The 13,748-nt window shown below is 42.0% G+C and overlaps 1 protein-coding gene across 3 annotated transcripts in view; it reads left to right on the top strand.

Annotated features, from left to right (window-relative positions):
* GOLIM4 (golgi integral membrane protein 4) overlaps nucleotides 1–13,748 on the top strand; it is a 157,197-nt gene that overhangs the window by 81,703 nt on the left and 61,746 nt on the right. For 2 of the 3 annotated variants that reach the window (XM_040349311.1, XM_040349310.1), the window contains exons 6-8: nucleotides 173–255; nucleotides 2,957–3,040; nucleotides 11,575–11,745. In XM_040349311.1, coding sequence (XP_040205245.1) covers nucleotides 173–255; nucleotides 2,957–3,040; nucleotides 11,575–11,745 — 338 coding nt within the window. The remainder of the gene's footprint in view (nucleotides 1–172; nucleotides 256–2,956; nucleotides 3,041–11,574; nucleotides 11,746–13,748) is intronic. The other variant, XM_040349312.1, reaches the window with a different exon arrangement.

Genomic DNA, 13,748 nt, shown 5'->3' with positions numbered 1-13,748 from the left:
TGATTTGGGCATATGGTCACAGTAGGATAGATATAATGCCTGAATATGAGACCCTGCATGTACTGTATAAATTAGCTAGCAAGATGGGTTGAAAACACTATTGCTCTGTGAATTCATGCTAGAATTTACCTTTAAACCTTTCAATTCACACTACCTAAATTGTTTCCAACAGAAAGCGTATACAACCTGAGAGAAGAGAATAGGCAGCTAAGAAAGGCACACCAAGATGTCCACACTCAGCTGCAGGATGTCAAGGTGGGTAACTGTTCTGAAACAGAATGGAATAGTGTGAGTACAGAATAAGAATTATAATGTTAATAATAGGATGAGAATTGGTGCCCATGTAACACACATATGATAAATTGATAGCGCAAGTAATTGTTGAAGATGCTGATCCTACTGATTATTAACCACTTGCCATGCATAGGCTGTTTATAAACAGCCTGGACTTCAGTTGATTAAATGCAAGTATTCTATCTAGCCTCAGCCATGAGCCTGGTGCCATTTTTTTTTCAGACAACTTATAGTCTAATAGTCCCCTAATATCTCCATGAAAAGGACCTGTCGCGTGCTAAATATTTGCAAATGAGTTTATAAGAAATTAAAAAATCGACCCCATCGCTCTACGCAAACATGCTAATGCATGTGTAGGGTGTGCCTGTGTATGTAAACACAGTGATTGTACCACACATTAGGTATTGCTGCAAATGTCAGAGGGAGAATGATAATTCTAAATCCAACATTCACAGTTCGCTCTAAACTGATAACATGTAAAGGCTTTTAAAGCATTGCCTATGAACAATTTTGGGTACCATCGTTTTTTGCCATTTTACTGGTGCGCACAATTAAAAAGCTTGACATGTTTGGTATCTATTTACTCAAAGCAACACATTTATATTTTACCAAAACATTAGGTCTTGTGTTTTGTGTGCAGTAAAATTTATTTTAGTGTATTTTTTCCTGAAAATATGGCTACGATAAATATTTGCCCAAAAATCGTCCTCAGGACCTCACTGGACTTCAAGTAGTTAAAGTAAACCCAGGCACTAAATTGCAGGTACAATGTGATGAAACTGAAAGATAGTGTTGGTCTTTAAATCTGTGTCCGTGTAAAACTTCTGGGATCTTACACCCAGGCTGTATAGAGCCTCGACTCCCATCCAAGTCAAGATTTAATTCTTCCTTCAAGTTCTGTATCCCACCCTTTTCAATTAACTTTCACCTTTTTTTTAATAGGAATTTTACCCTTTATAAATAAGGACAGTACTGCAAGTTGCTACCACTAGCTTTAGAACATAGAGTCCATTACATGTAACCTACTTAAGACAATAAAATTCTTAAAATAGAGGAACCCTGCCGAGCCATTGAGTATTTTTTGTTTGATTCCCAATTAAACGCATGTGTTCCAGTATAGCCCCTTTGGATCTTAGGTACAGACTGTGCACAGAACATCAGCTGCCCTCCAAGATTAAGCTACAGTATATACTGTCCACAGTGGCCTTGGCACTTAAAAGAAAAATAAGCTTTTGGGGAAAATGGCTTGGTAAAAGCTCTTGTGTTTAATAACAAGGTGTAGAGCTCAGCACAATGATGGAGCTTATACTTGAAGGGCAATCACATTCTGTGAAAAGCTTGGACCTAGAATCCAAGGCATCCAGAGAATTTTTTATGTGCTGGCCCCACAAGGTACCTTCGCTTATGCCGTGTTGGTACCAAGGGCACTTTTTAGGCCAGGACAGGTTCAGCACTTATAGTCTGTAGATTCTACATGTCCAGCAGAAAGTGTAAACTATAGGCTCACTCTGCTTGTGTAACACAATCTCCTAAATTTATAAGCTTTACCCATAAACCCAAGCTTTTACCCGATGACACACGCCCTAAAACACACGCTGAACTGCCCCAACTTACACTGATCCAACCCTTTTTTTCACCCTATTCTTAACCCCACTCTGAAAATGAACACATAACCTTAACCTAACCCTTAACATGCTAGCACTATAAGTGATTGTAAGGGTTTGTTTTTTATTTGAATAAAGTAACAAACATGAAATGCACACAGATCTGTGTTCACTGCTGGCACTCCTTGCTCCGCTCTCATGCTGAGTGCCCCCTATACCAAGCCTATTACTTTAGGGGCACTTGTGCATGCTCCCTCCCAAGCCCTGATCTGTGTGTCCATAAGATACAGAGTGGAGTTGGGCCCTCATTACTGGTTCTGATTGACAGCAGTAAGAGCCAATGGCACCTGTGCTGTATCTGATCTAATGAGGAGCGAGAGAGCCGAGACAGCCTAGACCAGTGATGGTGAACCCTGGCACCCCAGATGTTTTGAAACTACATTTCCCATGATGCTCCACTACACTGCAGAATGCTTAAGCATCATGGGAAATGTAGTTCCAAAACATCTGGGGTGCCAAGGTTCACCATCACTGGCCTAGACATAGAATGCAGTAAGGTAAATGAAACCTTCTGCCTTTACAACCACTAAAGTTGTGTAAATTCAGGTTCCTTACCCTCTTGTACAGTATTAACTTGTCTTGACGCATTTCTTCTTTGCTGCTTTTTTGAGTGATTGATAGGGCTGTGTGACAGGTTATCACAAAATTTTGTGATGTATTTTATATTTTAAAAGGTTGGAAATTGATGAAATTTTTCATTGTTTTCAATGTCGCAACTGTCACTCTCATACATATAAAATAAAGCATGTGCTAAGCAATGTGTGTTTTGAGGACAGAAAATGTTGAGCATAATCTGCCTTATTATGTTTTTTACACTAAAATACCTGCTGTGTTATATAAAAATTTACTCGTCTTGGATTTTCTTTGGACTTTCACCTACTAGTGCATTTTTTGAATTACAAGCATTTAAATGTTTCCTTTACCATATTACAGTAGTAATGTTATCATTCCTTGCAATATTACAAATATATCATACAAGACTTCTTCTTTCAATATAGCAACAGCATAAGAGCTTGCTCTCTGAACATGAACAAGTTGTAATGAGCTTGGACAACCACAAGAGTGCGCTGGCTGCCGCACAGGTTAGATGAAAATGACAGCTCTGGTATCATAACAGATAACTGTTTGCAATGGTTAAATTCCTGCTCTTCTCAGTGTGCATGTGGACTTGGCCTTATCTAACCTTTGGAATCTTGGCTGCAGTTGTTTCTGGTATAGTGAATTGGGGAACTATTATCTAATAACACTTAAAAAGCATGGGAAGACAAAAACATGACCTGTCTTTTACTTTGCTTTATGTTATACATTGCATGGCTGCTGGGAAAGAAGACTAACACCTTTTTTTATATAAAAAAAGAATAAAGCATCCTTTAACATTGACTAATAACTTTATTATTTTTCTTAATTTGACAAGTTTTGTGCATCTCTGTTTGTATCTGTTAAAGCAACAAAGGTAACAAGATCTATATTCCACCTTTGCATTTTCATGGACACATTTATTTTTGTAGACCCAAGACACTTCTAGCCAGTTCTGTGGATAAATGAGCTTTCTTATGACACAGTAACATATTTTTTTTGTACCAATAAAATCAGTGGTTCACAAAAGACACACTTACACCTCACTGATCAGAGCTTGCAAGTACAGAAAATGTGCATACATATTGTAGTATGAACATTTCACTTGTGATGGCAAAATACATTCACAATAAAATAATTTGATCTACAGATTGATTTTTCTGTCAACGTTTAGCTATGAAAATTGTTTATACATAAGAACAAATGTCCGATTGTCTTTGTCACATTTCATAAGACCACTGTATGGATTTGGGTAGCTTAAGTCTGGGAGATAAGATAATGAAATCTGTGAACATTATTACACTGTTATTACTGTTACATGATTACCTAGATTTTCTCTGATTCCCACACACGCTCTCGAGATACCCGTTCTTACTGAGATATGTTCAGATATGCTTTTTCACACATGAAAATTGGGGTCAAATAGAATGATGTAACTTTGGTTACATTTCATAAGCATCCATAAGCATCTTTGGATGCAGACAGACCTCCTTGTTCTGTTTTGGAAGCTGTGAATTGCTAAAACTCTAAACTGTTAAAATTAAGTTGTTTCTATGAAATAGACGTAGCCCCAATTCATCTGGGGTACACCATGTATAAGGACCAGCGTTGTACAGGCATATATAAATATGCAGTGGTAAATATGGATGTTGTTATAACAAGTCCACATAGACTTAATTAGCAAATAGATAGAAAAGCAAGTTTTGGTAAAAAAAAAAAAAATCCAAAGAAAATGTGAGCAGGGCGGTATAGGGCCGGCATATGCTAAGCCCCACCTCAATACCGGACTTTATAGGCTTCAACATGGGAGACACAAACCAAATTTTATATTTAAAAAAATGCATTTTTATTTATACAATTTGAAATTCAGAGATAAAACAAAGGCCTATCGGCCTAATTATCATCCAATAGATACTGTTACATACAGTTCTATACAGGTGTCGGATGACTGTAGTAAGTATAGAGTGGTATAATAGCAGGAAGAACACTGTATGCTTCTGGTTACCAAGTATGTTAGGTCAGCGTTTCGCCAATCAAACGGCTTCTTCAGTACCCTGTGAGGCACAACAGAGCAACACTGTATGTATTGTACAAAGGTTAAAAAAAGAGTATAGGTAAAGGTGCATATTGCTACTCAAACACAATATATTAGCCACTTGACCTCCAGAAGATTTACGCCCCTTCATGACCTGGCCATTTTTGTGCGATGCAAGCACTGCGTTGTATTAATTGACCATTGAGCAGTCATGCAACAATGTACCCAATAAAAATGTATGTTATTTTTTTCCCCACAAATAGATCTTTCTTTTTGTGGTTTTTGATCACTTATGCGGTTTTTATTTTTTGCGCTATAAACAAAAAGATACCGACAATTTTGAAAAAAAAAAAAAAATATATATATATATATATATATATATATATATATATATATATTTATTTGTTACTCTCCTATAAAACATATCCATTAAAAAAATAGAACAAATTTAATTTCTTCCTTAATTAGGGCCAATATGTCTTCTGCTACATATTTTTGGTAAAAAAAAAAAAAAAACACAGTGGCCCGGATTCAGAGAGCAATTGCGCCTGCGTAACCATAGTTACGCAGCGCAATTGCTGACTTGCTCCGGCGTTACGAATGCTCCTGATTCAGGAACATTGTAACGCCGACTGCAGCCTAAAATCTGCGTGGCATAAGGCTCTTACGCCACGCAGATTTTAGGCTGCATTCTTGCGATGACCGCTAGGGGGCGCTCCCATTGTGCTCAGTGTATAGTATGCAAATTGCATACTAACACTGATTCACAATGTTGCGCGGGCCCTGCATACGCAAGTTACGGAGTTTCCGTACGGCGTCTTTAGCGTATAGCTGCCCCTTCTAATAGTAGGGGCAGCCAATGCTAAAGTATACCCGCCGTTCCCGCGTCGTGAAATTTGAATTTCACGTCGTTTGCGTAAGTGATTCGCGAATGGCGCCATTCACGTTCACTTTGAAGCAAATGACGTCCTTGCGACGTCATTTGCCGCAATGCACGTCAGGAAAGTTTCCAGACGGCGCATGCGCTTTACGATCGGCGCGGGAACACGCCTAATTTAAATGATTCCCGCCCCCTGCGGGATCATTTAAATTGCGCGCGCTTACATCGGGCAATTTTGCCGGCGCGCCCTCGCAATTTACGGAGCTACTGCTCCGTGAATCGAGGGCAGCGACGCAAATTTGGGGGGCGCAGGACAAAATCGTTGCCCTGTGCCTCCGTAATTTATGCGCAAATCTTACTGAATCCGGGCCAATAAGTATATATTGATTGGTTTGCACAAAAATGATAGCATCTACAAATTATGGGATATTTTTTTTTTTTTTACTAGTAATGCCAGCAATCACCAACTTATAGTGGGACTATGATATTGTGGCAGACACATTGCACACTAATTGACACTTGACACTTTTTTGGGACCAGGGACACTAATACTGTGATCAGTGCTAAAAATATACACTGTCACTGTACTAAGCACACTGGCAAGGAAGAGGTTAACATCAGGGGCAATCAAAGGGTTCAATGTGTGCCTAGCTGGTGATTCAGTGTAGTGGGGAGGTGCTTTTACTAGTGGAAGGCAGGAATTGGTGTTCCTGCTTTACAATTAATGCCTTCTGTACTGGCAATCTTTACATATAGGTAGATTCACATACATTGGCCTAAATTTAGGGCGGCCTAGCCTAGCCTTTTTAGGCTACACCGCCGTAAATTAGTTAGGCTAGTAGTGATTCACAATCTACTTAACTGCTAATCTACGGCGGTGTAGCCTAAAACGAGCGGGCGTAAGGGCGCCTAATTCAAATGACTTGGAGGGGGGCGTGTTGTATGGAAATGAGGCTTGACCTCACGTTTTTTTACGTTTTTTGACACTGCGCATGCGCCGGGCGACTACATTTCCCAGTGCGCATTGCGGCTAAGTAGGCCGTACGGGCCTATTGATTTCGACGTGGACGTAAACGACGTAACTCCCGATTCACGGACGACTTGCGCAAGCGACGTAAAAATTTCGAACCGGCGGCCATACATAACATTGTTATTCCACCTCATAGGTGGAATAACTTTAGGCCGCCTAAGGCCTTACGGAAACAACGTACACGACTGCGGCGGGCTCACGTTCGTTCGGGAATCGTCGTAAATGCTCATTTACATAATCTACGCCGGCCGCAATGGAAGCGCCACCTAGGGGTAAGCAAAAAAATGGCAATCTAAGATAGGACGGCGCAAGCCGTCCTATCTTAGATATGTTTAAGTGTATCTCTGTTAGAGAATACACTTAAACATAGGTCGGCTTAGATTCAGAGTTAGGTCGGCTTATCTGTAGATAAGCCGGCCTAACTCTTTGTGAATCTACCTAATAGCAGTGGCGGCTGGTGAAGTTTTAGGATGGGGGGGCGCCAGACCCCGCCCTTCCTTTTTGACCCCTCCCACTTGGTGGAAATGGGCATGGTTTCATCGAAATAGTGGGCGTAGCTCTAAGGTGGTGTGGTTAGAATCTGAGATGAACAGGGGATGGAGGGAGAGCAGGCCCAGATCCTACACAACAATAGAAATATGTGTATTCTAGAAAGTTTAACAATCAGCAGGAAAAGATATTTCAATCATCCCGGCACCATAGTTGTTATGGTGTCAGGATTATTGAAGCGCATTATTTCTATTATTACATTGTAATATAAAATAAAATCATTCAACTCACCATAATGCAGAATCAGTGGGATCTCTGAGCGTGTCGCCTGCCACCAGATGCCATCAGGTGTCCCCAGCGGAGTCCCTCCTTACATGCAGCCCTGTGTAACATCAAATGTAGCCTCTCTCCCTATCAAATGCAGCCAGCACCTGTCCCATAAATTGCAAAACACTATATATTATTATACACAGAGCGCACTATACAGCATACACTATACACAGAGAACATTATACACAGAGCACACGCTATACACAGAGAATACTATACACAGAGAACACTATACACAGAGCATACACTATACACAGAGAACACTATACACAGAGCGCACACTATACAGCACACTATACACAGAGCGTACACTATACACAGAGAACACTATACACAGAGCGCACACTATACACAAAGCGCACACTATACACAGAGCGCACACTATACACAGAGCGCACACTATACACAGAGCGCACACTATACACAGAGCGCACACTATACACAGAGCGCACACTATACACAGAGAACACTATACACAGACGGCACACTATACACAGAACGCACACTATACACAGAACGCACACTATACACAGAACGCACACTATACACATTGTTATTGTTTAGGGTGGAGAGGCAGGAAGAGGGGTTATTGTTTAGGGTGGAGGGGCAGGGAGGGAAGTTATTGTTTGGGTGGAAAGGCAGGAAGAGGGGTTATTGTTTAGGGTGGAGAGGCAGGGATGGAAGTTATTGTTTAGGGTGGAGAGGCAGGTTATTGTTTAGGGTGGAGAGGCAGGAAGAGGGGTTATTTTTTAGGGTGGAGAGGCAGGCAGGGGTGCCGTTTTAGGGTGGGGAGAGGTAGGGAGGGGGGTTATATTTTAGGGTGGAGAGACGGGGAGGGGGCCATTTTAGGGTGGGGACTGGGAGAGGTAGGGAGAGGGGGTTTTTGTTTAGAGTGGAGAGACAGGGGGGCCGTTTTAGGGTGGAGAGGCAGGGAGGGGGTTCTTGTTTGGAGTGGAGAGACAGGGGGGGGGGCGTTTTAGGGTGGATTGGAGAGGCAGGGTGGGGGGTTCTTGTTTAATATGGAGAGACAGGGGGGGCCGTTTTAGGGTGGAGAGGCAGATTGGGAAACCCACAGGCTCTGCAGCAGCTGAGAAGGAGAAGTGAACAGAAGGAGGGGGAGGGGGGCCAGGCTCACAGCAGGACACAGTACAGTACACACTGAGCCTCAGTCTAGCCGCGGTGCAGAGGAGTCTGACTGGATGGGAAGGAGAGTGACAGTGAGAGAGCTCAGCTCACATCGATCCCCGCACCCAGTCACTCACCTTCTGCCCTGGTTCCCCTGCGCTCAGGTTAGGCAGGCACTGCACCCACCTGCCGCACATGATGGGAAGCAGCTGATAAGTGTACTAGGGGATCGGGAGCAGGCTTCTTTACCTGGCTGGCTGCAGGCTCACGCTGATGCGTCCCTCTGAGTTGCATAGTGCCGACGTCACTTCCTGTTGTCGGCACTATGCACAAGCACAGCATATACTGGGTGCTGTGCACCCGCCCGGTCACAGATCCATCGCGCCGGAAGCTGTGGCGCGATGGGCATAGCCACAAAGGCATATTTTGCCTGCCAATGTAGCGCCTCGTCTGCAATCTTGTGATTGCACAGACGTGGCGCTACTCGTACTGCACTGCACCCGGTGCCCAGCGCCCGGGCACAGTGCACATAGGGACCTTTTTTTGCTTTTTTTTTTTTAAAGGGACAAGTTTAAATAATTTTTTTTTTTTATTATTTTTTTTTTTAAACTGACTTGGGGGGAGGGGGGGGCGGCGCCCGGGCGCCCCCTATGGACGGGCCGCCACTGCCTAATAGTATACACCTTGGTCCATTGTCATAGTCCTGATGGCGTTTTTTTAATAAACCTGTTGGACAGATGTTGGTGTGCAGCTGTTTTTTCTACTTGGTATCCAAAAAGTATAGCCTGGTGCAGGCACAGGGGAAGAACAGGGGGACCTGTAGGCCGGCAGGTGGAGAACCTTGAGCAGGAAAATCTATAGGATAATGAGCATCCCTAAATATATATCTCATAATGCATATAGAGTATCTATATATTATATAAGAGACATACTACGTAATAGTGGACGTAGACACACAGGATGAAACGAGCAGAGGGATATGGAGTAAATTTCAGCCAGTTGTATCTGTCACCATACAGGGGAAAACCGTAAAACAAACCATAATATAATAGAATACCATCAAGGAAGAAATAATGACCCCCTAAAGTGGCCTATGATGCTTCATACTCACTAGGAATCATGATGAAAGCGATAAACCAGGTGTCCAAATATAAATTGTGCCAATAGAGGATACAGCCTTGGGTTGTACACAGGCACTAAAGGGGAAAAGCAAGAAGCTAAGTAGTAGTGAGCACAAGGTGGCATAAGAAGAAGAGTATGTGAGATGTAATCCGGTTTAATCCAGGACGATAGTTTACCTATATGTATATGCAGGACACACTTGCCTAGTGAGTACGGAGCATTATAGGGGGTCACTATGTCTTCCTTGATGGTATTCTATTACAGTTTGTTATTGTTTCCCCCCCCGTATGGTCACAGATATAACTGGCTGATCTTTACTCCAATTCCCTCTGCTAATTTCATTATGTGTATCCACGCCCACTATTGAGGAGTATGTAATATGTCTCTTATATAATATATAGATACTCCACATGCATTATGAAATATATATTTAGAGATTCTCATTATCCTATAGGTTCTCCACCTGCCAGCCTGCAGGTCCCCCTGTTCTTCCCCTGTGCTCGCTCCCAGGCTTTAGTTCTTGGATGTCCCATGATTCATCACAATTACGTGAACTTTAGGTATATATGCAATACCATGGGGGTTATTTACGAAAGGCAAATCCACTTTACACTACAAGTGCAAACTAAAAGTGCACTTGGAATTGCAGTCGCTGTAAATCTGAGGGGTAGATCTGAAACGAGGGGAAACTCTGCTGATTTTATTATCCAATCATGTGCAAGCTAAAATGCTGTTTTTTATCTCCCTTGCATGTCCCCCTCGGATCTACAGCGACTGCACTTCCAAGTGCACTTTCAGTGCAATTTCAAGTGCACTTTGCACTTGTAGTGCAAAGTGGATTTGCCTTTATTAAATAACCCTTACGTGTATGGAATAATGTGTTTGAGTTTTATTATGCACCTTTACTTATACTCTCATTGACCTGGCAAACTTGGTTACCGGAACCATACAGTGTTCATCCTGCTATTATGCCACTCTATACTTACCACAGTCTTCCGGCACCTGTATAGAGCTATATGTAACAGTATCTATTGGACAGTGTTCAGGCCGATAGGCCTTTGTTTTATCTCTGAATTTTAAATTGTATAAATAAAACATTTTTAAATATTGAGAACATTTGAAATTACTTTACTTTAAGCCTTTAGTGACTAGGTATACATATGCCAATAAATAAATATCATTTTTATTGTGTTTTATGGACTTGGCATTTATTTTTTGATAAATAATCCAACAGTCACTTTTTTTTAGAGCACTAATGTAAAATGAAGGACAGTGGTATCTACTAGACTTTCCATTATAGTTTTATAATCATCAGATATAGAGACGCAAACCTATCCATAATACATGTGAGAAAGTAAACATTACCTGAATGGCTTTAAATCATTGTGTCAGACTATTACTATAATTTTGCGAAGCTATAAACTAACTTTATCATGTCTGCGTTCTTTTGCTTTAGCAGCTCTTTCCTACCATGTGGAAGAAAATGTTAAGGGGATTTATGTTGTAACTATAAGGAGAACAGCACACTCTTCTAATTCCGTGTAGTTGCTTCAGATGCATTTGTCATTATTTTTTTTCTTCCTGACCTACTGCTCAGCCATGTCCTGAATGCTGAAAAACAACTGTTGTCACCTCCTGACTATGTGTCAATTTGCAGTCTGCCAAGATTTGAAGAAGATTTACCCTTCCTTGCATCAGGCCTCAGGATTACATGACTTTAATTTATTTCCTATAAATCCTGAACCAAGACATCTCTTTGACAGTTGTTCCTTTGGTACTTTGCCTGGAAGTATAATGTTAATCTGTGGGTAGGATGGATCTATCATTCATTTACATTTGCAATGTTTCAGGAAATGTTTTTAATTCCTCTAATTAGCACTTCTTCTTTGTGCTGATACCCAGACTGATGAATGGGGGTCAGCCGTACTTGAATGTGCAAATGCTGTTACAGCACTGATTAACTCCACTCTGGGATGCATGCTGCTAATAATGTTAAGCATTTGTCCCCTTGTTCTTGTGTGTCTTTCAGAACCAAGTGGAAGAATTTATGCAACTTAAAAATGCTTTGAATAAAGTTCCAAGCCTTCGACAGTCAGAAAAAAGCACACAAACCACAATCCCTAGAGTGGTACCATCAGTCTCCTCCATACAAGGACATTTAGCAGTACAGGAATCTGCAGTACATAGTAAACTCATACAGGTAAGTTGTACTTTGGCATAGCTGGAAGATTAAGAAGATTGGTCAAAGCAGTGGAAACTGCAGCTCAATGTTTCTAAATGTAAAATAATTCACCTAGGGGAAAATAATCTCTTGATGGGTGTAACAGCACTGGTGAACGGGGGTGAACCACAACTGCGGTAGCAAGGATTTCAATGCTCTTCTCTATGTGAGAACTCGGGATTAGGCCCCAGGCGTCACTCCACACAAACAGGAGTTTGGGGGTTCTTTACATCATGTCTCTCTCACATAAAGATAGGTGTTGAGCTACTGAGCTTAGACGCATTACAACATGCGACCAGAGCTTAGCCTTTAAAATTATAGTATGTACTAAAAAAATACGAATGCACAACTGTATGCAAGTAATTATTAGTATTACATAGCGTCGTGCATCAGGCCACTAAGGGAGAAGGTATGAAATACGTCAACCCTTAGCATAGAATAGTTTAGGCGAACATGTTCCGCAACTTAGGGCATGGGCCCAATAACAGGTAGTACTTATGTCAAGCACGTAGTAAATAGACGTTGTTGAGACAACTTATAATTACATATGAGAAGCATTTATAGCTCAGGTACTTTGAGAGTACACATAGTAAATAGGAGTTGTAGCGACAACTAATAATTGCATCAAGGAGGCAATTATAGCACAGGTACTTTGAGGGTACTCGTAGTAAATAGGTGTTGTAGCAACAACTAGTAATTGCATATGAGAGGAAATATAGTTCAGGTACTTTGAGAGTACACATAGGCCCGGATTCACAAAGCACTTACGCCGACGTATCTCGAGATACGCGCGTAAGTCTAACTATGCGCCGTCGTATCTGTGCGCCGTGCCCACAAAACTAGATACGCCTGAAAATAGGCTGCCTACGCCGTCGTATCGTGGGCGCATATTTACGCTGGGCGCATTTGCCGCTACCATTGATTCTCTATGCACATATGCAAATGAGGGAGATACGCCGATTCACGAACGTACTTGCGCCCGGCGCATAATATACGCGGTTTACGTAAGTCGTACGTCCGGCGTAAAGTTATTCCCCATATATGAGGCGCAACTCATGCTAAGGTATGGACCAGGGAACACAGCCGTCGTATTTTACGTCGTTTACGTGGTATGTGAATAGGGCTGGGCGTAGGTTACGTTCACGTCGTTGGCAGTGATCCTTCGTATCTTAGGGAGTAGTTCTGACGTGATTGTGAGCATGTGCACTGGGATACGTCCACGGGACGGCGCATGCGCCGTTCGTTTTAAGTACTTGTATGGCACTCGGCCCATCATTTGCATAGGGTCACGCCTCATTAGCATGGCTCAAGCCCACTTCCACCTACGATAGCTTAGGCCGAGGGAACCCAGCGCAGTTTTGGAGGCAAGTGCTTTGTGAATTCGGTGCTTGCCTCTCTGCGCTACGTCAGCATAGCGTATATTAGATACGCTACGCCGGCATAAATATGCGCCAATGTATGTGAATCCGGGTCATAGTAAATAGGAGTTGTAGTGACAACTAATAATTGCATCAGGGAGGAAATTATAGCACAGGTACCTTGAGGGTACTCGTAGTAAATAGGTGTTGTAGCGACAGCTAATAATTGCATAAGAGTGGCAATTATCGCTCAGTTAATAATAGTTGCATTCGAGAGGCAAATATTGCACATGTAATTTGAGGGTAGCTGACCCTTTAAGGTACACCTTAGCAACAGTCCTTAACACAGCAGTATCTCCCAATTAGTATGTTGATATCCACAAGGCATATTAAGTAACGACAAATGTATTGGATGAAACACAAGCGGCAGATCTTCTTATAGGACTACAAGTAATACAATAGCTACTTATCCGTTTGCAGGCTTCAATCTAGGAGATGGGGAATCCGTGGTGTAGGGTGTTCAGCAAAGGCCTCAAGCTTGTCCGCAGCAATGCTCTGTATTGTAGTAGGTGCAATAGCACTAAAGTGGTAGTTGTTGCCTGGAGCGGTGTTGCAGCATGAGGA

Source organism: Rana temporaria, chromosome 4 (genome assembly GCF_905171775.1).
Source record: "Rana temporaria chromosome 4, aRanTem1.1, whole genome shotgun sequence".
NCBI lineage: Eukaryota > Metazoa > Chordata > Amphibia > Anura > Ranidae > Rana > Rana temporaria.
The sequence above is the reverse complement of the archived record's forward strand: the minus strand, read 5'-3'. Positions and strand labels throughout refer to the sequence as shown.